At 45.3% G+C, this 27,909-nt stretch overlaps 1 protein-coding gene across 3 annotated transcripts in view; it reads right to left on the reverse strand.

Annotated features, from left to right (window-relative positions):
• Positions 1-514: 514 nt before the first annotated feature.
• shroom4 (shroom family member 4) overlaps positions 515-27,909 on the reverse strand; it is a 36,874-nt gene continuing 9,479 nt past the window's right edge. The window contains exons 2-10 of one of the 3 annotated variants that reach the window (XM_031584686.2): positions 21,125-21,276; positions 12,257-12,406; positions 7,758-10,587; positions 6,421-6,482; positions 5,553-6,161; positions 4,415-5,017; positions 4,121-4,262; positions 2,400-2,672; positions 515-1,981 (exon numbers count right to left, since the gene is read on the reverse strand). In XM_031584686.2, coding sequence (XP_031440546.1) covers positions 1,700-1,981; positions 2,400-2,672; positions 4,121-4,262; positions 4,415-5,017; positions 5,553-6,161; positions 6,421-6,482; positions 7,758-10,587; positions 12,257-12,406; positions 21,125-21,276 — 5,103 coding nt within the window. In that variant the 3' untranslated portion in view covers positions 515-1,699. Of the gene's footprint in view, positions 1,982-2,399; positions 2,673-4,120; positions 4,266-4,414; positions 5,018-5,552; positions 6,162-6,420; positions 6,483-7,757; positions 10,588-12,256; positions 12,407-13,677; positions 14,040-21,124; positions 21,277-27,909 lie in introns of those variants that run through there. The other 2 variants (XM_031584685.2, XM_031584687.2) reach the window with 2 other exon arrangements.

The raw sequence follows: 27,909 nt of genomic DNA on the forward strand, positions 1-27,909 counted from the left end.
CCACTTCTTAAGACAAGGCTGTGATATTATTGTTGATTTTGCCAACTTGAGAATTTGTTATCCTACTAAGTGACTACTGGACCAGATTCTGGCAGAACAATGACATATCTGCCTTTCCCAATGCTGGGAACGAAAAATAAAACAAAAACGTATATGTGATGTATAGGTTTTGGCCGAAGAATTCTATCAGAGGAGATTTTCACATGAATTTGATCTTTTCAAAAGCATGCTGTAGCCAAGGTGAATATATTTCAGGAGGCAGGGATGGCAGTTAGATTATTATTTTAATTTAAAAAGAAAGGATAGCACGATGCCTCTGGTCATATTTTTAAATCCTCTTGCTGCTGAGGTTAGTTTCAAACCAAACCAGTAACGGAAGAGCATGCATGTCAGTCTCTTTAGAACAAAGAATGACAAAACACTTCCATGGAAATTGTGAGAGAGATAGCTTTCACCAAACTTACATCAACATTCTAAGCTTTATGAACTAACATTAGCGCTTCCTTCTGTTTTCAAAAGGCAAAATAACAGAGACATTGGTCCTCCGATCTGTAACGTGAGATTATGTTAAATGGGTAATAGATGGGTAGAATATGAGTTGTGTGTGGCAATGGTAACATGGCTGTTAAAGTTTGCTAGCCAGGTTGGTAATTGTAAACTGTAAATTCCACTTATTAACCAAAAATGTTTCTGTTATCACTGCCTGTTGATCTTACACTGCAGATTGCACGAAGTCAAGTTCCAGAAACTGATTATGTTGCAGTACTACCCTATTTGGTTAAAGGTTAGTCCAGGGCGATGCCCATCTCCACTCCACAGATGGATTTTAAATCACAATGGGGCTTGGCCAGAGCACTATTCATTATGTGGATATGTGTCTGGCCATACCAGGCTAGCATGTTTCTTTCTTTTTTTTTTACTTAGACCTATCCCAAGAAAAAGGTACTATACTGGAATTATAGTTAGTTACACTGCCAAACATAAAGAATATGTCAGAAATAGTGCGCATACCCCAGTGTAGCTGACAAAATGCACTAAGTTAATATACCTCCGCTAATTTACCAGCAGCCATTTGAGAAGCAAATCAACAGTATTATTTTGACTCATGTCACAAGGGCTCTTTAACCAGCCCATGGTCAAACAGCAATTTACATCATTTTGATAAAACAGTGTCATTTTACCTGCATCTGGTCCAAAAGCCATTGCCTGTTTACTTCTGTTAAGGGAGTTGTGCTGAGGATGTGCAGGAGATTCAGCTTTTCTCTCTTCCTGCTGCGCTATACAATACTGCTTCATTTATTAGCACACACATTTCTTTTGGCTACTCGGCCAACACTTATAAATAAATAAATAGCAGTGCATTGACACTCCTTCAGTTTAGATCAGAGGGACATACACACACAAACAAACTAAATTTCTTTGGTTAAAACATTTAGTATATCCTTCTTGGGTTTCCATTAAAAGTATCAGCCGCGAGAGCACCCATACCAAAAGTATGTTACTGTGTGCCATGTATAGTGTTCTCAGGAAGCACCTATGGCAGTATTTGGGAACAAATCCTGTGAAAAAGGCACCAAATGCAAAAGCAAAATGCGGAGGGATAATAGCTGTAGTGTCCTTGAAGAGCTAATCACTCTCCAGCTTACTTTGGGGAAGAGTCTGGCATCTAGCCCTACCTAACCCTTGTGCCTCCGTGATCTCAATAACGTCCATAGTCCAGCCCTCCTCCCTGGCCCAGGCTGTCCCTCAGGCCGCGGAGCTGCTCCTCCCCCAGACGCATCTTATCATCCAGCTGCCTCTGCTCCACCAAGAGTGCAGCCTTCATCTTGACAAAGTGTTTGTAGTCACGCAGCCGCTCCGGGGTGAGGCAGCCGCCCAGCACGCGCCCCACTGCCTCCTCCCGCCGCTCCACGTGCTCCTTCAGCTCCTGAGCCTCGCCCAGCTGCAGCAGCAGTTGTGTCTTCTTCTCCAGCAGGGGGAGCTGTGGAACCACAGAGTGGGCACCAGGACATGAGGATCAGTGAGCGGAGGTGAGGAGAAATTCATATAATCAATGTGCAACTGATCTTAGAACGAGGAAAGCATTGAGAATATTTGCGGAAGAAAGAAAAATACCATGGGGAGAATAGGTGTTAGTTATGCAAATATAGCTGTGGTTAAGAAAGTACACACACAGAAACACATCACAAAAATAAAGCGTAGATTCACAAACACCTTAAGGCCATGCTTCCTACTCTTGTCAGAATTGGGTCACAGTGTAATCTCAAAATTGGGTATGAATCAGATATCTGATCATGCGACAGATTGGAAACACCATTTGTGAGAAGTCATATTGGATCTACAGTATGCCCATCCATTTGCACTATTTGAGATGGCAGAAGTCACTTGTCTCATCTCACCCTTTCAGTGTGGCACGTCTCCACATGCAGGCAGTCCAGGGCACTCTCCACGCGCAGCAGCCTGCCGGAGAGGGACAACAGGAGGCTCACCACCTTCTCCAGGTCCCCGATGAACATGCGGAACTTGTCCACCTCGTTGGGTTTGCAAACGGTCATAACCAAGGCCTCCACTTCTTCACCCAGCTGGGTGTTGGCTTTGATGTCCTCCTGCAAATCTCGCTGAGCGTCCTGCAGCACACACAACTTCTTACGCAAGCTCTCCATTAGCTGCCTCTAAAAAGACACAAACACACAAACAGAAATAAGATTAACAAACCATACAAGACATTTAACATTATTTCACAATAAATGATTTTCATATATGGGCACAATGGTTGCAAGGCTAGTGGCTATGACCTTCAGCCTTGTGGTAATCACACACGTCCTGAACTGTGGCGCGCTGGCCTTGGGGTGTTCCACCATGACAACGTGCACCCTCACGGAACACATGTGAGTTATCGACACGGTTGTCTCTCCCCTCCTGCCATACTCACACCTCTCAGCGCACAACCTCTCATACTCACACCTCGTAGTTCACAACCTCTCATACTCACACCTCGTAGTTCACAACCTCTCATACTCACACCTCGTAGCGCACAACCTCCCATACTCACACCTCGTAGCGCACAACCTCCCATACTCACACCTCGTAGTTCACAACCTCTCGTATCTTATGCATTCACCATTTGGGTAGGCTACTGATCACTGATCTGGCCTTTTACGCATCAGGTTATTTCCCTGCCTCTGGTTTGTCCATTCTCTGACCTACAGTATTGATGAGTCTGGTGTGTCCATTCTCAGACCTAGAGTATTGATGAGCCTGGTTTGTCCATTCTCAGACCTAGAGTATTGATGAGTCTGGTTTGTCCATTCTTAGACCTACAGTATTGATGAGTCTGGTGTGTCCATTCTCAGACCTAGAGTATTGATGAGCCTGGTTTGTCCATTCTCAGACCTAGAGTATTGATGAGTCTGGTTTGTCCATTCTTAGACCTACAGTATTGATGAGCCTGGTTTGTCCATTCTCTGACCTAGAGTATTGATGAGCCTGGTTTGTCGATTCTCAGACCTACAGTATTGATGAGTCTGCCTTGTCCATTCTCAGACCTACAGTATTGATGAGCCTGGTTTGTCCATTCTCTGACCTACAGTATTGATGAGCCTGGTTTGTCCATTCTCAGACCTAGAGTATTGATGAGCCTGGTTTGTCCATTCTCTGACCTACAGTATTGATGAGCCTGGTTTGTCCATTCTCTGACCTAGAGTATTGATGAGCCTGGTTTGTCCATTCTCAGACCTACAGTATTGATGAGCCTGGTTTGTCCATTCTCAGACCTACAGTATTGATGAGCCTGGTTTGTCCATTCTCAGACCTACAGTATTGATGAGCCTGGTTTGTCCATTCTCTGACCTACAGTATTGATGAGCCTGGTTTGTCCATTCTCAGACCTAGAGTATTGATGAGCCTGGTTTGTCCATTCTCAGACCTAGAGTATTGATGAGCCTGGTTTGTCCATTCTCAGACCTAGAGTATTGATGAGCCTGGTTTGTCCATTCTCAGACCACTGACATTTGGTCCTCACCGCTGCTTGGCATGGAATGGCCCTATAATGTCTCAAGGCAAACAAATGGCAAACAGCCAATCAGAGGTCTCAGCCTGAACTTGGAAATGAGTTTCTTACTTTGTAGTTGAGCTCCTCATCTTCATTCTTCCTCTTGTTCAGGGATGCCATCATTTGATTGAGTAGCTGGACATTAGCTGCAGACTTGTTGTAATACGCGGTGTTGTTGGGTTGCATTGCATCTGCATTGAGTCCAGGGGGCGACCTGTAGTACGATAGGACAATAAGGACATGGACAGGACATGCAATACCAGACACTTTTTATGCAACAACATCTGATACATTACGGTTTAGCTTCTCTATAAATAAGTATAGATAAGAAACCAATATCTGATTTCTAACACACTCTGCTACCTCTCAAGTGTGTCTCCGCTGCGCTCCAGAGTAAGGTGTTCCACCAGAGCCCTCGGACCCAGCTTGGCTTCCTCCTGTGGGCTCTCCACCTGTGGGAGGGCATCCATGTCCGTCTCCAGTACAGTTATGGGGCACGCAAAGCACTGCATCTCCCCCCGGACCTCTGGCCTTCTGCACTCCTCCTCCAGGGTCTCCCCCTCAGGGAGGTCATCGATGTCCGTCTCCATGGGTGCATCTGCGTCCTGTCTCGGGGGCTCAGTGCATGTTCTGGAGTGCTCCAGCTGCCTGTAGCAGAGCTGTGGGGCGCCAGACCCTGTCCTCTGCTGGGACAGGTAGTCAATGGTGAAGTAAGACTCGGAGGTCAGCTCCCGCTCATTGGAGGCGTCTTCCTGGACTGGTGCAGCAGGGGGCAGTGCTGGGGTGCTGTCCCTACTGCAGGATCTCTGTGTCACACTGCTGCTGCTGGGTCTCTGTGTCCCGCTGCTGGGTCTCTGTGTCACACTGCAGTCCCACTCAGCGGCGCCCCAGGGTTTCAGAGATACAGGCTTCAGGACCGGTGACTGAACATGATCTTCCTGACGCAGTGTTCCAGCTTCAAATAATCTGGTGAAGGAAGTTTGACAAATAAGCATCTAAACTCAGATGTTATGCTGGTTTAACCAATACATTACACCCTTCTGCTTTATCTTGGTAGAATAAAATATGTATGGAAAGTCATGAAGTATTTATACACGATAAATACATGAAAAACCTTTAACATTTGTTTAAAATGTAACTGGCTTGGGTGCCATGTTTTGTGTGAAGATGTTTGAGTGGTAAAGTGTATAATGCATGACTGGGTGAGATGATGTGTGTGTGTTGGTGACTGGGTGAGATGATGTTGTGTGTGTGTTGGTGACTGGGTGAGATGATGTTGTGTGTGTTGGTGACTGAGTGAGATGATGTTGTGTGTGTGTTGGTGACTGGGTGAGATGATGTGTGTGTGTTGGTGACTGAGTGAGATGATGTTGTGTGTGTGTTGGTGACTGGGTGAGATGATGTGTGTGTGTGTGTTGGTGACTGGGTGAGATGATGATGTGCGTGTGTTGGTGACTGAGTGAGATAATGTTGTGTGTGTGTTGGTGACTATGGCCTTTACCGTGAGCACTGTTCAGGTGGATTAAGGGGTGTGACGTTCTCGGTTGGTGCTGGGTCCACTGGCCTGAAGGCTCCGTGTACGTGGGTGGGGCTGGGTGGGGCTGGACTCCGCTCCTGACGGAGATGCCAGCTGGCTGGGCCCTCCCTTGGCGGCAGGCTGTAGGCCCGCTGTCTCTTCACCTCAGGAGTGCTCAGGAGTGGAGAGGGAGAGGGAGAGGGACTGGGCTCTGGCTGGACGTGCAGGGCTGAAGACTGGGGCTGGGTAGAGGAGGGGAAGAGGCTGTGGTGGGAAGCCCTCCGCCGATAGTACTGATCCCATTTTGGAGGAGGGGGGCGAGGTGGGGGCAGGGCTTTGGGTCTGGCTAGACTTGAGAAGGATCTGCCCCGTTCCTCTTTCAAGGCAGGTGTTTCAGTCGGTACTCGCTTATGAGAGAACCTCTGATCCACACTCAGGTTGGTTTCAGATATCGCACGACTGCGGAGTGGTGAGGACGAACCAAAGCAATCGGACCGGCTGCTCACAGGAACCCTGTTCCTTCTTTGACCATGGTAACCCTGGCAACCAGCTCCATTTCCAAGGCTGCAGTCATGTCTGCATTGTGAGTAGTCCCTGAGAAAGGAAATACCTGAGTGATTACAGATTCGTCTACCCGCTCTCCATTGTGTTATCCCATCATACACTAAAAACTGTAGTATCCCATACAGAAATATGTCCACTACCCCTGGGAAACCATACATATTTAGACATGATTACAAGGGAGATTTTCAATGGCAATTAGCAAATGCCCTGAATGCCTTCTCATGCACTTTAGAAGAGGTCAAACCCACTTAACTCTGCTAGGACATACACTAACAGGAAGTGACCTCACCTCTCAGTCAAGCTGAACTTCCTGTTTAGTTTTGTTTGTTCCCGCTCGCTCACAGGATATGCCTGGAGAAGAAATTGACCATGTTATTCAATCACAGTTTGCCACAGGACAATGCAAACTCGAAAAGAATGGTTCCAAGTACAAGCTGATGGCCAGAGATCATGAGTCATAAAATGAGAAAATCCAGGCCAACAAAAAAAAAAAAGTAAAGACAAAAAATGTGTCTTAGTATTTAGAAACTATACTAAGGACAAAACATGGGAATAACAAGGCCATACTAATGTGCCCTGAATAGACACTCAATATCTTTTTGACACTTTGACAAGTTTATGAAATCTATATTCTCAGCTCAGGCCCATTCCATTAAACGTTACACTTTTATTATGGAGCAGACAACCACGTCTTATTTGAAAATGGAAGGAAGATTTAGATCTCAGGCTAATTCAATTGATTTATTGACCGACTTACTAAACCTGGTAAATCTTCAATAAGCATTGTAAATAGGGAGGTAAGGAGTAAATAAGCCTATAAACCATTAATTGCAAGTGATTTAACATGAATTGCCAGTGATTTATGTGTTGCAAGTACCTAGCAAGCCAAGGCTAAAAAGCTTTTTGTAAAGACAATACGTCACATATTTATTTATTATTGTCACCTCTGTAGCACTGAATAGCCACAGCTATTCGTAATAAAACATGTTTCATGACAGATTCATTTGGAATCCAAGTACCGTAATTTCCGGACTATTGAGCGCACCTGAATATAAGCCTCACCCACTGAATTTTTTAAATATAATTATTTTTAACATAAATAAGCCGCACATGTCTATAAGCCGCAGGTGCAGCCAGTTACGATAAGTGCACTGTTGCTTTAAGAGAGCACAGTTGCAAGAGTCAATCAGAAGCTAGAACGTTAGATTGAAGACAGTGAGATAGAAGAAAGACGCTAAGTTTGAAACCAATGAGCTAAAGAACTTGAAAAGACTGGATTTGTATTGTTGTAAACTGTTTTGAGTTGTGTTCTGTCTACGCCGGTAGACTGTGGTTATTTTGACATTAGTTAAGTTATTGAGATACTGAGAAATCGCGTGGAGCTAAGCATCCATGCGGCTGCATCCATGCTAGCATCCTAGCTCCACAAAGCCACCGTATACAGTCACAGGTATCATAATCCATAAATTAGCCGCGTCGTTGTTTAAGCCGCGAGGTTCAAAGCGTGGGAAAAAAGTAGCGGCTTATAGTCCGGAAATTACGGTAACTGTTAGTCAGAGTTATGTGTAATTGTGTGTAATGTGTAAGCTCTGTCCATGCAGCCAACAAACAGACATATAAACTCACCTCTGGGGGGGTGTAGCTTCTCAGGGCGTATTCAGGTGGTGGACATTGGGTGTTGGAGTGAACCGGAGCACCCACGGGGTCAAAGGCAGAGCAGAGATGATCAGACTCTCCATGGCCAATGGTTTGATGACAGTGGGATGGTTGCAGGGGATGACTGTGCTGTGGTCTTGGACGGGAGTCCTGAGTCACAGGTTGTGGCGAGTCACTATAGAAACCATGGTCACTCCATGAAGATTCACTCTCCATTTCCCACTTCTCCCTGTTATGCGTGTTCAGATTTTTAGTCAGTTGTACACTCTCGATTTGATTGTTAAGGTCTCTCTCTCTTTCCCATTCCCTCTGTAGAAGCTCTGCTTCACTCTTACTTTCTCTTTTTCTTTCTTGCTCTAGCTCCATCTCTCTCTCCCTCTCTCTCAACTTCTCCAACTCCCGCACCTTTTCCCTCGCCGCCTCCCTCAGTCTCTCCAGCTCGCTCTCCTCAGCGCCATCATATGCTCGGTCTTTTCCTCTATTCCGCTCTTGGCTTTCGCTTCCAAACCGCCTTCTGCTCTCCACAGCGTCATCATATGCTCTGTCTTTGCCTCTATTCCGCTCTTGGCTCTCCACAGCGGGGGGTCTGGAAAGCCCATCCTGTTGGAGACCTCCCTGGTAGGAGAACCGCCTGAAGGCTAGCGGAGGTGCAGGCCCAGGTCCTGCTGAATCCAGGTAAGACACATTGGGCTGACACCACTGCCGCTCAGGTTTCTGCTGTTGAATGTTCATCCTCGAAAGGTTTGAGACCGAGTGGCTGAGATTGCGGCTGGTCTCCTCAAAAAACTTCCTGCGGTCAGCAAAGGGAAGGATGTCACTCTCAACTGTTCGACTGGATGAGCGACGAAAAGACGGTGGGTTTGTTCTCTGATGTTCAACGCCACAGCCTGGGGATGGCAGCCCTTCCCCCTTCCCCCGCCTTCTTTCTGCTGCCTCCGTTTCAGGCTGGAGCTTGTGCTCTGGGGTCCAACGCCAACGGCGGGCCGTACTAGCAGCTGTCACTTCCTCCACCTTCCTCTTGTGATCCAGTTTAGGGGGCAGGTGCTCAACCGTGCAGGCTGCGTTAAGCCCTGAAGGTCCTTTGTCAAGAGGGGGAGCCACTAGTGGCTGGTGGAGCTGAGGGCTGGAGGTTGAGGCCAGTTTGCCGAGCTGCCCCGAAGGTGGAAACTCCTCGCTCTCCGAGTGGCTCACGCGAGAGCTACACTTACAGACTGATGGCTGGATCTCTGAGGATGTTAACGGAATTTCTTCTTTCTTGAGAGTTTCTTCTCTCTCCACTGAGAACTCGCTGCACTCCTCCTCCTGTACGGTCTCTCCATCACGGAACAGCCCATCGGGTCCTTTGCTTTTCTGCAGTTCAGCCTTCTTGCGCTGTATCTCATTGCGGAGGTTGGTGGCAAAACGCTCATTGCGACGACGCGACTTTGAGGACCGCAATTGCCGGGAGGAGCTGGACTTTTGGAATGGCTTCAGGATTTCAACTTCATCTCCTCGTTCTATTTTTTCTTGATTTTCTTCTAGCATGGCATCCATACTGACCGCTGAACTAATGGGCTGAAATTGTTGCTCTACGACAACTGAGTTCGACGATGCTGATTTTGCAGAGCTGGAGAACCCATTCACCTGTTCGCCCGGTACACTTACAGAACGGCCCCAGGCATGCTGGAGGGGAGCTGATATTCGGGCTGAATCCAGGGTTTCTGTGTCTCTACAGGGCTTCTCCCAGTTAGGGAAAGCACTGGACCCTGCTGTGGAACATCTACTCCCACTCCAATTGTTTGGAGTTAAGGAATCTGGGCTACCAGGTTCTCCCTGTTCTTCCTGTGGATTCAAGAGTGGCTGTGACCACTTGCTACAGACCAACAAAGGGCAGTCCCTTTGATCATTAGAGAACTCAAGCAGCTGGGTCTGGGGAGCTAGCAGTTTCTCAGTGGCACTGTATTGGTGAGACCCAAATAGATGCTCTTGAGGCTTGAGGTGGATATCTAGGGACTTTTCACTGTCACTTCCTTCTGTTAGGCTCTGAATGATTTGGAGCCTTGGACTGGGTGTGCCCTTCTGCAGACTTTGAATGTGATTTTCTTGGAGTTTGTTCTTCCTTTCTTCATCTTGACACTGGTGTGGGCATGGTTCTGTGCCTGGGGTGATTATATAGTAGGGTTCTACACTGCTACCCGTTGAAGATCTCCCTTTTCCTATAGTGCCATTTTCAAAGCCATTTCTTTTTTCAAAAAGTGTGTGTCTTCGCTGCGGATCCTCCACAAGGCAGCTAGATGGGCTAGGAATGCCTCCAGGGGCGGAGATGCAGCGTTTGTCTAATGCCCCTGGTCGGGCTCGGATGGCTCTAAAGCTGTCCTTTCTTGCTGGAGGCTGTGGGGGTCCACTGTGCTCGTCCTCATAGCTGTAAGATGAAGGTCGGGTCTTTGCCTCAGGCCTAAGAAAGACCAACCTGGTTTTGAGACTTCCAGATTCTTCCTGCAGGTCTCCTGGGCCACTGGCAGAAGATGGGCGTGGGCGACCCTCTGGACGGCCCTCTGGACGGCCTGCACCCAGGCCCTGGAGGATGTTGTCCATTGAACTGGCATCGTCTGGCCTCAGGGACACTGTGTAGTCTGAAGTGTTAGAACTAGCGGAGAAGGAACTGTAGGCTGAATCTCTCTTGTTGTTGAAAATAGCCGGGTCAACTGGTGACAGCTGGCTATCAAAGTAACTCTGGCTGGGTGGGGTCTCCAGGCTCTCCATACTGCCCCCTGAGTTGCTGTGGTGTCGTGAGAGAGGCCTCCACTGCATAGACAGATCACTGGAGACACAAGGAAAGAGAGGTGCACAAGAAAAAAAGGTTTTCAAGTGGTGCTACTCAACACATCTCTTGCACCACAACATAATCTGCAACAAGATATGATCAAGATATTCAACATAATCTGCAACAGTCTCCAAGATATGATCAAGATATTCAACATAATCTGCAACAGTCTCCAAGATATGATCAAGATATTCCTAGAAAGCCAGAGACATTAACATATCTATAGTATAATGCATGTTGTTTGAAGGCTGTTTGAAAAGGCTGTTTCCTACCCAGCCCTTCCCTCAATCCATCACAGGACATGACCTATGACCTATGGAAATGCTTCCAGTAGAAGTGAGACAGCCTGTCAGGTCAGCCTTTAAAGGGCATCAGATGTTTCGTTACAGCATGAAATACAAACACACTACTTGACAGTGGACCATCTGATCGGACTGACCATCTGGAGTACCGGGAAAATACCACTGAGCAGAACAATTTGTGATCTTTTGTGGGATTGGCCAGTCCAGATGGTGTCTAATTGACCACCAGTGTGTAAGTTATAAATGCAGTAACTTCTCAGGCCCATTGCTCCAACCACACAAAATATGGTAAGATATCAATGTCAAATGTGCTATGGTTGGGGTGTTGCTTTATTCCCATACTAAGTACATTTACCTTCGAGTGCCATTATCCATTTAGCCTGTTTGCCCATATCCCTTCATCCTGTGACGAATGGCACTAATCTTTGTTTATATCATTTGCCTTTGGCTTTGTGCCCTGTATGGTGTAATACCTACATTATAAGACTTGCACTTCGATTTCTTTGTATTCCTTAAACTTCCACATAATATTGTAACCCTCAACGCAGCAACTTGTTAACGCTGCTTACAGGTGCTCTTGTTAGTTAGTGTCACTAGTCATTAGTCATTTCTTTTCATTGTTTTTTTTTTTTTAATACCAGGTATGTCATGGTTTTGATGCATTTTTTTTAAACTTGTAAACTTTCAGAATGTGCAGTGTATTTAAGGCTGATTAAGGGCTATGGGTTCGAGTCCAGCAGCTCACAGCCCTACCACACTTCAGCTCCTATCTGTGGGTTATGCTATATTTCCACTGTCTGTTTTGGCACGGTCCCAGGACAGGAAGCGGAGATGTGCCCGCTTCCAGCTTATCTGACTTCTTTCTTTCATTACTTTCCCATGCCAGAGTAATACAAGCACACAGGCTGACAGATTCGTTTAGGGTTGTCTTTCAAACACACAAACAGATTTGTTTTAGGGTTGTTTTTCATTCCACAAACAATGCAGGGATGTTGAGACTGCTGCTAACCCAGAAGTAGAGACATTTTAAATCACTAATGACTAATTCTTTTTATTTTTTTTTCTGGTCATTTTGGCGGTGACCTAAAAAGAATGCATGAATCAACGTCTGGAAATAGCAGTGGCATCCGCAGACCATGATGTTGATATTGGACGTGAGGTCATGGGCCTCCTGCTGTTTGGTTCATTATGGAAACACCACAAACTCATTGATTGAGTGGAAACATGGTAGCCATCATGATCCAACAAAGTTGCCTTGTGTGTCCACAGTTTTGTGGACGATGGCTAATAACAGTCCCTGCCAAGTGATATCGTGGGGGGGGTCTGTGTGTGTGTGTGTGTGTGTGGGGGGGTTGTTTCCCCACCTATTGTTGTTGCTGGAGGGCCAAGGTGTGGGGAAGTGAGCAGGGTGGAGCTGCATCTCCGATGGGCTGTCTGAGGTGCCAGTCACACTCGCGGGCGCTGCCTGCCTGGACAGGTGCCATGAGCGAGGTCTACTGAGAGACACACTGCGCCTGCAAACACAAACACACACACAGACTTATATAGGGTCATGGAAACACACAGAGACCTAGAAAGGGTCATGTAAACACACATACACACAGACTGATAAAGGGTCATGTCAACACACACACACACACACACACACACACACACACACACACACACACAGAGAAACTTAGAAAGGTTCATGTAAACACACATAGACTTATAAAGGGTCATGTCAACAGACACACACACACACACACACACACACACACACACACAGAAACTTAGAAAGGTTCATGTAAACAACAACAATTGAAGTCAAAACAACATGAGCACAACTGAAAATAACATTTTAAAACAAACAAAAATCGTCAGTGTTTCATACTATTTACTAGTAAAAAAAAATTCTGACAGTTAAGCAGAATGTCTTTTTTCCAACACTTGAAAATGTCCTTCTTGAATGGCGTGACAGACACAAAGATCACAATCCAGACCGGGTTATTACACATAAAGCCAAGAGTTTCAAAATGATTTCTATGCCAGTGCATACAACAAGAAACAGATAATAGTGCATTCAGGACTTATACAGTGGAGTCTCAGCACACCCAGAACCAGACAAATATAACCAACTTACACTTCAACCACTCATTTATGTCTTTATTTATTCATATTTATATTTTGCTTCATCTGTCTTTCTGCTGCCGTAAAACACCCAAATGTCCCTGCCTGGGGATCAATAAAGTGCCATCTTATCTTAACACTTTCTGACACACACATAGTTCACAGATCTACATTCCCCAATAGAGCAGACGGTTTCAACCCTTCCATGGTAAAGACTTTCTTCCCAGGAGATAAAAGCACAAATGGCTGATTACTCCATTTCAAAAGGACCAGGGCATTCAGAAGAACAGGAGGTGGCATTAATGTCTTAACAAATACTCAGGTTATACAGTAGGGAAGAGCTTAACATAACTAGACTGACAATACATGGAAGTTTAAACCTTTTCTCTTTGTAAATTCAACAACACCATACATTATATTTTTAACCCATTTCAAAACGAAGCGCAACAAAACCATAGGACTCTTTTTAGAATGTTTAGAAACTTAGTTTAGTCAGTGTAGAACAGACTAGAGTTAGATTATTTTCCGTTGTCCTAATAATAGTGGTTTCCTTTCTCTTTATTTCTCCTTCTCAAGCTTAATGGGATCGTTTCTCTTGCCTCCATAGAAAAGCCTCCAGAAACCTTTAGCAGCGTAAACCTTTAGCAGCAGGATGCAACACAAAAAGGACGAGCACCTGGAGCGAGGTGATGGTATGAACTCCGCTTCAGAACGAAATCCGTGTGCCAATCCCCAATTATGTTCAGTAGATCCAAATCTGTAGTTTATCTTCAAGAGGTGTGTGAATTCTGGATGATTATAGGCGAGTTCAGTTACATTCTCAGCCGGTTTCTAAGTCCAATCCCCGTATTTGACAGCACATGCTGTTAAAGGCTTGAGCAGAGGTATATACGGAGAGAGCATTTGGTTACTTCAGCTAAGACTAACTGTCATCTGTCTAACATGAACCGGCAAATACACCTTTAACGCCCCCCACCACCCCCTGTCTGCTTATTTCAGAGACAAAACACTAAGGTCTCTACTTCCCACCCTCTCTCTCTCTCTCCATATCTCTCTCTCTCTCTCCCCTCGCTCCCTCTCTCTCTCCGTCATAGCTCTCTGAATGTGTAATGCTATTAGGGAGACAGGAAGTGGTGTTCTGATGGAGAGGAAACTGTTAGGATGAGATAAAGACACAAGCTGCTGCTAAAATAATACCCTGAGTTCGTTCTTATTATTGTTTGAACAAAGAGGAAAAAATGCAGGGGGCACTTCCTGTCTCTCTCTTAAACACCCATCAGGGTTGGTATGTGGATCGGGAGGGAAAGGACAGGGGAAAAAATTAGGATGAAACGTCGGTTTTGTGGTATAATTTTTTTTCTTGGAGAGGTTCATATTTTCTTGCTTTTATATATATATATATATATATATATATATATTTTTTTTTTTGTGCTAACGGTGCATCAATGTTAAGCAGATTGTACAGATTCCAACTCTTAGGATGTGCGAGAAGGAAGCACACTTATCATGGTTAAAGGGGTTGAGCCTCTTAGTATGTGTGAGAAGGAAGCACACTTATCATGGTTAAAGGGGTTGAGCCTCTTTGCGTGGAGGAAAATCAGGAGGGAGGTGAGAATCTGGAGGACAGCGAACGAGGACAGGCAGAAAAGAACAAGAGCGCTTTCTCAAACCAAGATGAAATGGGACGGACTCCGTATGCTAGACCATTTCAATGAAACTGCAATGCGTGTAGCAAGTATTTACACATTGTGTTCCTAGAACTCTACTAGGTGATGTACTTAGACACACACCAAGACTGGTTCACTGCCACTGCCTCTTACACCCTTTAACATTAACGCTTCACACTCTCAAAACTGTCCTCACGGCTGTTGTCCAGTTTCCATTGCCAGGCATACCACACTGTACCACACCATACCATACCACACTGTACCACACCATACCATACCACACTGTACCACACCATACCACACCATACCACACTGTACCACACCATACCACACTGTACCACACCATACCACACCATACCACACTGTACCACACCATACCACACCATACCACACTGTACCACACCATACCACACTGTACCACACCATACCATACCACACTGTACCACACCATACCACACTGTACCACACCATACCATACCACACTGTACCACACCATACCATACCACACTGTACCACACCATACCACACTGTACCACACCATACCACACTGTACCACACCATACCATACCACACTGGCCCACACCATACCATACCACACCATACCACACTGGCCCACACCATACCGTACCATACCACACTGTACCATACCACACTGTACCATACCACACTGTACCACACCATACCACACCACACTGTACCACACCATACCATACCACACTGTACCATACCACACTGTACCACACCATACCATACCACACTGTACCATACCACACTGTACCATACCACACTGTACCACACCATACCACACTGGCCCACAGTACCCGTGCTGATCTTGAGTTGACCCCTCTGTTAGGGTCCCAAGTGTACCACGCAGGTCACCACCACATGTTTGACCCCGCTGGTCACCGCCACATGTTTGTATCCGTCCTGGCTACAGTGAGACAGACAGTAGACCACGCAGGTCATCACCACATGTTTGTATCCGTCCTGGCTACAGTAGACCACGCAGGTCATCACCACATGTTTGTATCCGTCCTGGCTACAGTGAGACAGACAGTAGACCACGCAGGTCACCACCACATGTTTGACCCCGCAGGTCACCACCACATGTTTGTATCCGTCCTGGCTACAGCGAGACAGACAGTAGACCACGCAGGTCACCACCACATGTTTGACCCCGCTGGTCACCACCACATGTTTGTATCCGTTCTGGCTACAGCGAGACAGTACACCACGCTATACACGTAGCCTCCTGCCACAGGTTTCTCAATAGTTACGCTTGAGGAATGATGAGAACGCTATGTGTCCATCTTCAGAAGGAGATCCAGACAGGCACTCATCCCCTGTGTACTGTGTTGTAAGGCATCCTGACGTGCCTTACTGTGATGAAAAATGCTATTGGATATTCTCTCCCTGACACACGGCCACACTACACAGATCTTCCATGAATCATTTTGACTTTTCTGACAAATACAATATCAATGATTGTGGTGGCCACATGTACACTCTCAACACACAACATACAAATGTATAGAGGTGTCCCTCAAAAGGGATGCCCTTAAAAAGTTGTGCCAGTTTCTAGTGTTTGGTTCTGATCCCATTCTCCATGACCCTTGAACCCTCTGTGATGAGGTCTGGTGGGATGCTTTCAAATCTGCTCAAACATGTGACACAGCAGTCACATGACAACCCACTGAACCTCATTCGGTATTCATGTCAGGTGTCTTGTCAAGATGCCACCAGGCTAAACAGACAAAAGTTTAAAATCAGGAATGACTGCAAATGACAGATAAGTCTCTGTCTCAAACGGAGGACATTAAACTATGAAACAACCAATTGAAGACCTTCTAAATAAAACCAAGGATCTAATCTGTCCAGCCTAAGGCTTATGATAAAACACAGTCTCCTCAAACCTGAGAGGAAAAGGTGGCTACTTTGAAAAAAATAAAATATAAAAAACATATTCTGGTTTACTACACAATTCCATATGTGTTCTTTCATCGTTTTGAAGTTTAATCTACAATGTAGAAAATAATAAAAATAATTAAAACCATTGAATGAGAAGGGGTGTCCAAACCTTTGACTGGTACTGTATATATGTGTATATGTTTGTGCAAGATTTCACAAAAGCGGAAAGGGAAGGCCATTAGAGTCACCTGTCAAGCTTTTACCAGCTTTTAGCAGCATCATATCCTCCAATCACACACACACACAGTCACAACCATACACTCACACATCATTATGTCTCAAGCTGCAATCAAGCAATCTGTTTGTTTTTGGTTGCCTGTTTCCCCTAAACAGCCGTAATCAATCAGCAGAGTGGCTCTGGTCCATCAGACAACCCCAGCCTGATGCACGGTCATATACAGCACAATGCCTTGTTGTCGGACACCACAATCACTTTTCCCCCCTCAGTGTCTCCCTCTCTTTTTAACTGAACACAAGAAATGGCCTTTTGCAACCAGCAATGACAAACAACCACTCCAAACACAAGTAATAGGTTCGTGTTCTCAAGGTTTAGTATCCAGACAAAACTGTCTTACATCATTTATCAACCTGGAACTCAATGACCAATCAGAAAATGAATCAATGTCAGGATGGTAATCCATCAGTGGTCAGTCTGGTCAGTCAAAACATTTAACACTCATTAGCCTCCAACAGATCAGCAAACGTCCATCTCCAACTCGTATTCTATACAACCAACCCTGCCCAAATTGTAAGAAAAACCACCAGGTTTCATAAAAAAGTTGAGCTGGCACTTATACAAACACATGTGCAGGTCATTATACAAATGCAAACATGCACACAGGGGTGAACATATAAAGCCACACATTCCAAAAAAAAGGTGTTATTGGTGTTATATGTCTGGTAAAGGGAAATGTTTGATTTGTACTCCTTTAGGAGCAGGCCTTCATCCAGATGGGAGCGGGGAGAAACCCCCAGAGGAAGAAAGGAGCCAAGCGAGCACATAGCTTTGGAGAGGAAGTGTCTTGGAATGTCAGGAATGTGCATTGTTTTCTTACGAGTGAGGGAGGGAGCTTTTGTTTTTCTCATTCCCTGGCCCAGCGGGAACAGGGTGGAGAGGTGAAAGGAGAGTGAGGGGGTTACTGTGGGAAGTTAGAGGATTATCTACAACGATCCACTTTTCCCCCCTATAGTAAAGTACGATAGAGGAAGCCTCTTCTGCACTCTGGACACCTGGTGGTCCAAACTATGAACCCAAACAGACTACGAGTACATCCTCTGCCAGTGAGTAGTACTGATTCTCATCAAGAATTAGACATTTATATTTACATGTCTCTGACCATATATAGAGGAACAGTATTTGAAGTGTATGTGCGCACCCATGACATCACACCCATTTGCCATGGTGTTTGTGTCACTGCTCTCGCACCAGATGAACCACAAGAACAACACGCTGGTTTTGAAACCCTCCTGGTCTATGTGGGCATATAAGGGAGCACACACATTATTTAGCCTTTTTTTTACCAAACAGTGTTTCGTCAAGAGGCCATTCTGCTTCCAGTTAGAACTAAAATAAAGCAAAGAATCCTGTGGCGGACAGGGCAGCTGCCCCTCCCTCCCTCACGTGGCCTTCCTGTGTATCGGCCAGCCCTTCCTCCAAAAATGAGAACACTTCTGAATAGTCACACACAGAAACAAACACACACACACACAAACACACACACACACACACACACTCCACGTGAACAAGGACTTTGTCTTGCTGGTCCTCAGGCTTGCCAGCACATTGACTCAGGCATCCAGCAGCCCGGCCCACACGCGTGTGTCACAGAGGAAGAGTCACAGAGGAAGAGTCACAGAGGAAGAGTCACAGGGCAGAGCAGGAAGTGGGAAACAAGGGCCCAGAATGCCCGTGTTCTCTCTACCCATTGTGCTCCACTTCAGTGTCGACAGTCAGCACTCAACCTCACTCACAACTCATCATTTTCACAACGCCAAATAGAATAGAAATAATTACCACCACAAATGCATTAAGACGTCGAACTAATGTCAATGCCAAATAGAATAGAAATAATTACCACCACAAATGCATTAAGACGTCGAACTAATGTCAATGCCAAATAGAATAGAAATAATTACCACCACAAAACCACAAATGCATTAAGACGCCAAACTAATGTCAATGCCAAATAGAATAGAAATAATTACCACCACAAAACCACAAATGCATTAAGACGCCAAACTAATGTCAAATGACACGGAAAACACACCTTTAACTCCTCGAATGAAAGGAGACACAACATGATGAGCTGGAAAATGAGTTGTTTCACTAGAACCGCCAGATATCTGTCTTGTTTCTGGTCAAAAGAACAGAGAAGGGGGCCCAACAGAAGATGTACTCCCAACATGATCAAGTAATGATCTTGCCATAACTAAAGAATAAACAGAACCTAATTAATACCCTCTCACTCTTACTTTCATCTCTTGATCTCTATCTTACAACTTCTGACACAAATTGATCCACACAGACATCAGTCAAAATGCACTCCAGGACTGAGGGGGCAGCACTTCCAAACAGGGACACAGAGTGGGCTGCTACAACTAAGCAGTTTCCTCTACTATCCTTCGCTATTTAAGTATACAAAGGCATAGTCTACTTCCTTTAACCCAGAACAGCCGTTCAGTTTTGTGGCCACGGATTCCCTTATGTGTACTTCTGGAACATTCTGGTAAGTATTCGGAAAAGTGTTTGACATTACCTCAGCGATGACATTCACACAGAAGAGGGCACAGTGTGCATGGCGTGGGCCACAGGTGTGAGTGTAGGCTTTGAGCATGGCGTTTGGACTGGCACTGTGCCCGGTGGTAAGCTAAGCAAACACAGACCAGATCATGCACCCAAGACCCTAGAAACAAGACTGTGTCTGTGTCTGTGAAGGCCTTAACTGAGCCACACTTAGAAAAACAAGAAGTTTCCATCTGTACAGCTTCGACACACCAACCAACCCTATTCCATCATCCCTTCCCTTCCATTCCAGTGGGAATCCCCATGGGAACGGAGGAACACGGGAGGGTTGGGAGCTAAGGCCTGATTTCATACGACTGGAGAGCCAGCCTCCTCAAAGCCTCGCTTCCGCTTCCCCAAACTGGACCCCCTAAACTGCATATTCAGTTAGAGATTAGAGATTTACACCCAAGTGAAAAGCAACCTGATGCTAAATGGGTAAAGCTTTATTTGAATGGTCCATTGTGTGATAGTCAATAAACTCTAACGCAAAAATACTCAAGAAATGTAACAAGCTAAACCTAATCCTCAACGGTCACCTAACCCTAACTCAAATCCCATCCTTAAAATGATGCCTTACTATATTTGTCATTGAAATCAAAGATGGGTTGTTAATTATTTAGGATGGTGTATCAAAATAATGCAGACGAAGCCACACTCTGCTCAATCTGACAGGGAAAGAAAGAGAAGGTTTCCTTCTACATTTGAGGATGACTTGGAAGATCGCTCACTTCATTTAAGGACTTTTGTTGTTGTAGTAGTAGCTGTTGTTGTTGTTGTTGTAGTTGTTTTATTGTTGTCTAACAATTCAATTCAGTTCAGTTTCTGTGTCTTTTGATAGTAAGTTCTGGCTCTTCTAAAAACAGTGTACAAGGAAAGCAGTAGTCCCAACTGAACAGCTGTATATCAGTGGTTGGGGAGAGGATGAGCCAGAGAATGGGAGCAGTGGTCACCAAGGGTCACAATGCAGCAGGAGCAGGAGCAGGAGCAGGAGCAGGAGCAGGAGCAGGAGCAGGAGCAGGGATCCAGGCAGTCATTAGGAAAATCCCTCCAACTGCTATTTCATTTCAATTCAGAGACAGATATGTTCTTCCCACTAGTTGCTCTGTTGCTAATCCTACAAATTGTTCAGATAGATGGATAGATAGATGTTCTTTATTGTCCACAAGGGAAATTCAATTTGGTCAGGTCGGTACCACACCAAAATAAATAATAATTTCACCACAACAGGGTATTATTTGTGAAATAATGAGAGGGGGATGTTTTTAAATCATTCAAATAAATCACAAACCACAGCGGGTTATAAACAGTAGATTATGAAGCCTTTGAGTCTATTCATTGCAGCTGCTTAAGCATGCGCTGGTTTTAACAGCTAACGTAAAGGCCAGGTGTGCATTGCCAGCGCTGGACATCTGTTTGTTTATGCGATTACTAGGAGATCTTCTGCACCAGAGTTGGCTGGACAGACTGATCAAAAGAGTGCTTTCTTTAAGCCCTCCGCGTATGGTTAGCCAGGAAGCTTGCTAGACTAGAATAAAATCAAGCTTACCGATTTGGTCACAGCAGATGTCAGACATTCCAAACATTAACTTTAAACTCTTGGTGCAAAATGATGTTACTGCAATGGAGTTCCAGAACGTCTGTAAGTAACAGTGGATGTAACACATAATGGTTTCTGACTAGATGCAAGCATGGATGAAGTGTACCTGCGGACAATGATCTTGAGTGTGCGGTAGGACCCTTTGATGAGGATGAGAGCCTCCTGACGCGACCCATAGAGCACCGAGCCATTGATGTTGATCAGCTCATCGCCCACTCTCAGCGTAAGACTCTGGGCCGCCTTCCCCCCATCCTCTATCTAGAGAGAGAGAGAGAGAGAGAGAGAGAGAGAGAGAGAGAGAGAGAGAGAGAGAGAGAGAATAGACTACCATTAGCTTCATCATCATCACAAAACACACACACACAGAGAAATGAAAATGTTATAGCAGCAGAATGCAATCCTAATTCAGAACTCCAATAACGGTTCAGACCTTCAACATTGTCAGAACTCTAAATGAAGCTGGAGCTCTGAAGAATCCCACCTGTAACCATCGTAGTCTTTGAGATCAGAAACTGAGCATCTACTCAATACCTGCTCGTGCCTTTTTGTCGTGCACAACATGAAGAGTAATTGTGCCTGAGGAAGAAGGCGAGTTCAAACGCTTTTGTTTGAAGCTGGTGCTAACCTCTGCTAGAGCTGCAGGACGTCATGTGAAAGAATATACTAACTTCTGTGCCATTCCAACCGTAACCACGGTCAGTCAGCGAGCCATAAGCAGAGACATTTCAGTCATGTCATCAAACATTCCCAGTTGCCATTCTCTTTTAGGAGCTAAATATTGGAATTTATCTTTGTAATAATAATTGTATATAATTGTCAGACTTTAATCGCACAAGCGACACACTGCACACTGCAACACACGTGAATACATGGAGGCGACACAGGACACACACACACAGACACACACACACACACACGCAGGCCTGAGGTCGTTTGTGAATTTAGCTTCTGCATTTATCCCATCCCGGACTGTCCTTCCTCCAGGACCCCAGGAGCAGTGGGCAGCCACACACACACACACACACACACACACACACACACACAGGACCCCCAGGAGCAGTGGGCAGCTTTTTTAAGCGCCCGGGGACCAGGTGAAGTGAACCGTCTGTCAGGGACCGACGAAGAGTGTTCTGTTGTTTTGCATGTTTTTTCTGTTGGGGGTTTTAGTGGAGGAAACCCCTTGTGAACACGGGGAGAACATGCAAACTCCACACAGAAAGGCCTGGGAGATAGCCCACCTGAGCACTGAAGGTCTGCCCCATGTGGGAATCGAACCCATGACCTTCTTGCTGTGAGGCTGCAGTGCAAGCAGTGCAAGCACCTGAGCCACCGTGCCACAAGTAGTAGTAATACCACTTGATATTGGTTTCCAATCCGGGTCTATGGCACCAGTATAACAGGAGTATTATGAGAGGCACAACCTACAGCCAGACATGGGAAGCAGAAGTGCTTGCAAACTGGTTAAAATACATGGGTGCAAACATCTGTCTCTAAAATATTTCTTATGGCATCAGTAAGTGTGGCATACACGATGCCCGGCTCCGTAACCACTCAAAAGTCATGTGTCATCATGAATGGAATCATGGCTCTGACCTGGTTGAAGGCACACATCAAGGGTGAATGCTTTGATCATGGCTGTGATGTTATCTTCAGTGAGACATTGCTATGATTCTATGCTAACAAGCAGCAAAGCAAACGAGCACAGAGACAACTTGCTAACTCTGCAAAGAGAAGACAAAGAGCGGCTGACCTGCGTCCTCAGAACACTCAGCACAGCAAGAGAACCACAACCAACATCGGGAACCACAAACTCTTTCCAGCCTGACTCATCAACGGACATCGGCATCTGGAATGACCAGAGTAGCACACTAGTGCACCCCTTTGCCCCAAGGACTGGTAACATTAACTGGGCATACGGAATGGTTCACATGGCATCAGACAGTGGGACTTCTGTCAATGTTCATGTACGGATTTGCTCATGGAACTTTATTGTTGCAGTATTTTTGCTCATGGCTAGGTTATTTAGGGGTCTTCCTGTATCAAGTCATTGGTCATTTCTCTGTCTCCCCCCTCCCCACTAGACAGGCAAGACGTTATGAGAATAGTGACAATATGTGTGGTCGCATCCAGGTGTACTTTAGACTGGTGATAGTGGTCCCGACAATGTGTTTTAGGGTCATCCTGTCAGGTACGCTTTATACTGGTGATAGGGGTCCATACAATGTGTTTTAGGGTCATCCTGACAGGTACGCTTTATACTGGTGATAGGGGTCCCTACAATGTGTTTTAGGGTCATCCTGACAGGTACCTAGAGAGCACATTGTAATTGCAGTCATTCATTCATTCATACGGACATGCGCACATCCATATTTTGTTCTCCTCATGAAGCTAGCAGCTCTCTAAGGTACTACTCACAAGAGGTTTAAGCACTTAGCAAAAACATTAATGCTTCCTGTTAAACAAACAACTTTTCCCAGTTAAATACAGATAAAATATCAACCATATCAACCCTGGATCCAGAGAAAAGTTGGTCCTGACAAGAAATCTCACACACAGCCAACCTACAGAACGGAGGAGAACACACAACCCTTGGTTTACACCGAGTTAGTACACCGTGGGCCACCCAGTTGGCTAGGGTGGGATAGCCAGGACTGAGAAATGGGACTATGTACAGACTCAGATGGCATGGCTTGACCCCAGAGAGCCATAAAGCCCAAAGGCTCCAGACAGGACAAGCCGTGCTGAGAGCTGAGAACAAACTGGAGGACAGAGCAGCACTTTGTAAAAGCGCCAATACTGAGAATATAGGGTCAACCTTTTTTTATTCCCAAACCTTGGATGCTCTCTGTTCACGAGCTGCACAAATGAACCTGTTTTCCTTCAAATATGCAATGAGGAAGAGAAACTAAGAACGAGTCACACGTACAAACTTTGCACACACAGTCATAAACATCAATATATCAGATGTATGACAACAATCCCAGACACAAACCTCAGCAGTCTATGAATAAATAAATAAATAAATAAATAAATAAATAAATAAATAAATAAGCAACAGTGCACAGCACAGCTGCAGAGATCGATGGCATTCTGCACTGCTGCAGGGAATTGTCTGGCCCTAGCTGTGTATGTGGGACTGAGTCTCCACGGGCACGAGAGAGAAAGAGAGGATTTCAAATGTTCAGCCCTTAAGGCTGACATTACTCTCACATGAGCAGGCTCTCTCTCCCACCCCCTCATATCTTCTCATTAAAGATCTCCACACGTTCTTTCCACTGGAGGAGTGGTATCCTTACTTAGAGAAAGAGAGGATTTCAAACGTTCAGCCCTTGAGGAGTGGAAATGATTCAAAAACTCTTAAGACAACTTTTGTTTTTAAAGACCAGAATAAGAGTGAAGTAAAAAACACTGACTGTAGAGACATTTCCAACAGTTTCCTTACAGTTATTGGGGTAAACAGACACAGGTGTATCTCTGTAGGGATCAGTTATTGGGGTAAACAGACACAGGTGTATCTCTGTAGGGATCAGTTATTGGGGTAAACAGACACAGGTGTATCTCTGTAGGGATCAGTTATTGGGGTAAACAGACACAGGTGTATCTCTGTAGGATCAGTTATTGGGGTAAACAGACACAGGTGTATCTATGTAGGGATCAGTTATTGGGGTAAACAGACACAGGTGTATCTCTGTAGGGATCAGTTATTGGGGTAAACAGACACAGGTGTATCTCTGTAGGGATCAGTTATTGGGGTAAACAGACACAGGTGTATCTCTGTAGGGATCAGTTATTGGGGTAAACAGACACAGGTGTATCTCTGTAGGGATCAGTTATTGGGGTAAACAGACACAGGTGTATCTCTGTAGGGATCAGTTATTGGGGTAAACAGACACAGGTGTATCTCTGTAGGGATCAGTTATTGGGGTAAACAGACACAGGTGTATCTATGTAGGGATCAGTTATTGGGGTAAACAGACACAGGTGTATCTCTGTAGGGATCAGTTATTGGGGTAAACAGACACAGGTGTATCTCTGTAGGGATCAGTTATTGGGGTAAACAGACACAGGTGTATCTCTGTAGGGATCAGTTATTGGGGTAAACAGACACAGGTGTATCTCTGTAGGGATCAGTTATTGGGGTAAACAGACACAGGTGTATCTCTGTAGTGACCCTTTCCATATTGTCTGACCCTTATAATAACATTTACCAGCCTGTCAGTGGCAAAAACAAGCAGTTCCCTTTACCATGTTGGCTTGCCTCATAGAATTCCTTGTATAGCCGTTTTGTGGTGGCTGGTTTTAGTGTTGTAACTCAATACTGGACCGATGTCAATCGCTAACGGTCCCTAGTAAACATTTGGACCCCAAAAGATCTAAAACTAGGGGTTCAACCCAGGTTGAGAAATCCCAAAGTTTCCCTTTAAGGTAACAGCAACCCATTTTCGTACAGACACCGTGTGCATTCTCAAAGAGCGTGAGAGTGTGTGTGTGTATGCGTGTGTGTGTGTGTGTTTTGTTCAGGTTTCTGGTTAAAATGTCTGTTTAGCAATGGTACTCACAATAAAAAAAAACCTGGCCACACTAAAAACTAAATCAAAAGAGTGGCCAATCAAGGCAGCATAAAGGACAGGAAGCAGCTTGGTAGCGCCAAGAGAAGCAGGATCATACGCCCCTTCTCTGCCAGTGCCTGCCAACCGTTGGACTAGTGGAATGCATGTAATGGAAACATAATTCACACTTTATGATTCAACTGCTGCAGGACAGAGGACCCCCCTCTTCACTGTGTGTGTGTGTGTGTGTGTGTGTGTGTGTTTTTCCATTAATGTTTGGATCTGTAACTACTTTTATTTGGATCTGTGTTAAGATTCAAATAAAAGTACTCAAATGTGTGACTCCCACTGCCAATGAAGAGCTTGAGGAATTCTTGACCTTTCATTAACCTAATCCTTATCTGTTGCCTTGGTATTTAACTATTTTTCAAATAGGCAGTGTAATAGAGAATGTAGATATGAAGTTTTATTGTATTTCAAATCCAAGTTAAAACTATGGCTTCCTGGTATAGATCTGTCATTCTAAGAATTGTAACGGGATCTGTGACTAATCTTGTTGAACTGTAGCAGTCACAAATTCTTTCCTCAAGTCACGTCTTTATAACAAATGAACACTAAAAAAAGCAGGTAGGAGGTACTTGTCCTTCGAGTCACATTAACTATGGTAGTATATTTTTGGAATGGTGACTTATTGGTTGTAACATTTCATATGAACAGACAAAGGTATATTTGCATCAGTGAGAGAGGCCTCGAACAGCAGACAATTTACACAATAAAGAATAATGACACCTTGTAGGTGAAATAAATAATAGCAATGAATAAATCCATTTCATCTCACAGACCATGCCATTTTAGTTGGCTTTATACAGAGCCCATTATATTGTACCAGCACTGTGCCAGTTTGCTAAAACATGCAGACACTTTGAAAGAGAGAAAACGGACAATAACAGACACTTATCCACTTTATCCACGTTTCTCCAGTTGAAACTCTTGCGTATCTCTTATTCCATCCTAATTAACCGTGCCACTTCACCTCAGCATGGAGCCCCCACACACACACACACAATCACCCTCTACGCGCACACACACACACACACACACACGATCACCCTCCACGCACACACACACACACACAATCACCCTCCACACACACACACACACACACACACACACGATCACCCTCCACGCACACACACACACACACACACACACACACGATCACCCTCCACACACACACGCACACACACACGCTCACCCTCCACGCACACACGATCACCCTCCCTACACAAAACACTTTCTACATCCCAGCAGAACTCTGGGCTCGTAGATGCCATGATAACAAATCTCTCTCCATCTCCATACTTCCTCCCTTCATCACCACTTCCTTCCCCCTTCTCTAAGGCTCATTTCTCTAGGGCCCATTTCTCTACCACTGTTTTCCTGATAAAAATAACTGCAGTACTGAGCACCCTGCCCACACCACACCTCTGTTCTAGGGGAACACTGTCAGCGTATAGACCCTGCTGGGGCTGGTGCTGGGGCTGGTGCTGGAGTAGGGGCTGGAGCTGGGGCACCTCCCAAAGCCCTGGTGACTGGGTGACACAGAGGGCCTTTGTCAGAAGCCTAGAATCCTCTCCCTCACTCCTCCTTTCTGTCCTCACCCTCTCCTCTCCTTTCCATCAGCATCTCTGACTCTGCACAGGCACAGGCACACAGGGGCAAGGTCTTGAGGCGTTACCCCGGAGACATGAAATAAGAATTCGACACTCCAAGCATTCTTCAGAGGCTTAAGAAAAGGAAGAGCATTTGACATGGTGTACGTACAGAGTGGGGCATGCAGTGTGTTCCATTGAACCAGGAGGAGCATCTTGTCCAATGCATGGCCAGATGTCCAGGTTAGAGAGAGGATGCACAACTCAAGGGCAACCCGCATCAGAGGAGGAAGACCATGAAGTGGAAACAACACACAAGAGCCAAGATCTACCCTGAACAATTACACACAGTGACTGGGTGATGGGGCCTTTAAGTGTACTTGTTGCATATACTTCAATCTACTAGACGTGTCACTTCAGAACAACTCAATTATACTTTAAACCCACGATATCATAAGTAATAGTAGTAGATAATAATAGTAGATCTGATATCTGATATTTTGGATAATAAAGCTATGTAAACACAAGTGTTATGGATGAGTTTTGTTAAAGCGTTTAGTTTTTATATTCACCAGTGAGCCCAGTAGATCCAGGCATGTGGGTCTACTATGAGATGGGGTGTGTGGGGTGTGCTGTGTGGCTGGAGGAGGCCAAGTCTCAGCGAGGGAAGAATGAGTTGACTGTATGCA

Source organism: Clupea harengus, chromosome 18 (assembly GCF_900700415.2).
Source record: "Clupea harengus chromosome 18, Ch_v2.0.2, whole genome shotgun sequence".
In the NCBI taxonomy this organism is placed as follows: domain Eukaryota; kingdom Metazoa; phylum Chordata; class Actinopteri; order Clupeiformes; family Clupeidae; genus Clupea; species Clupea harengus.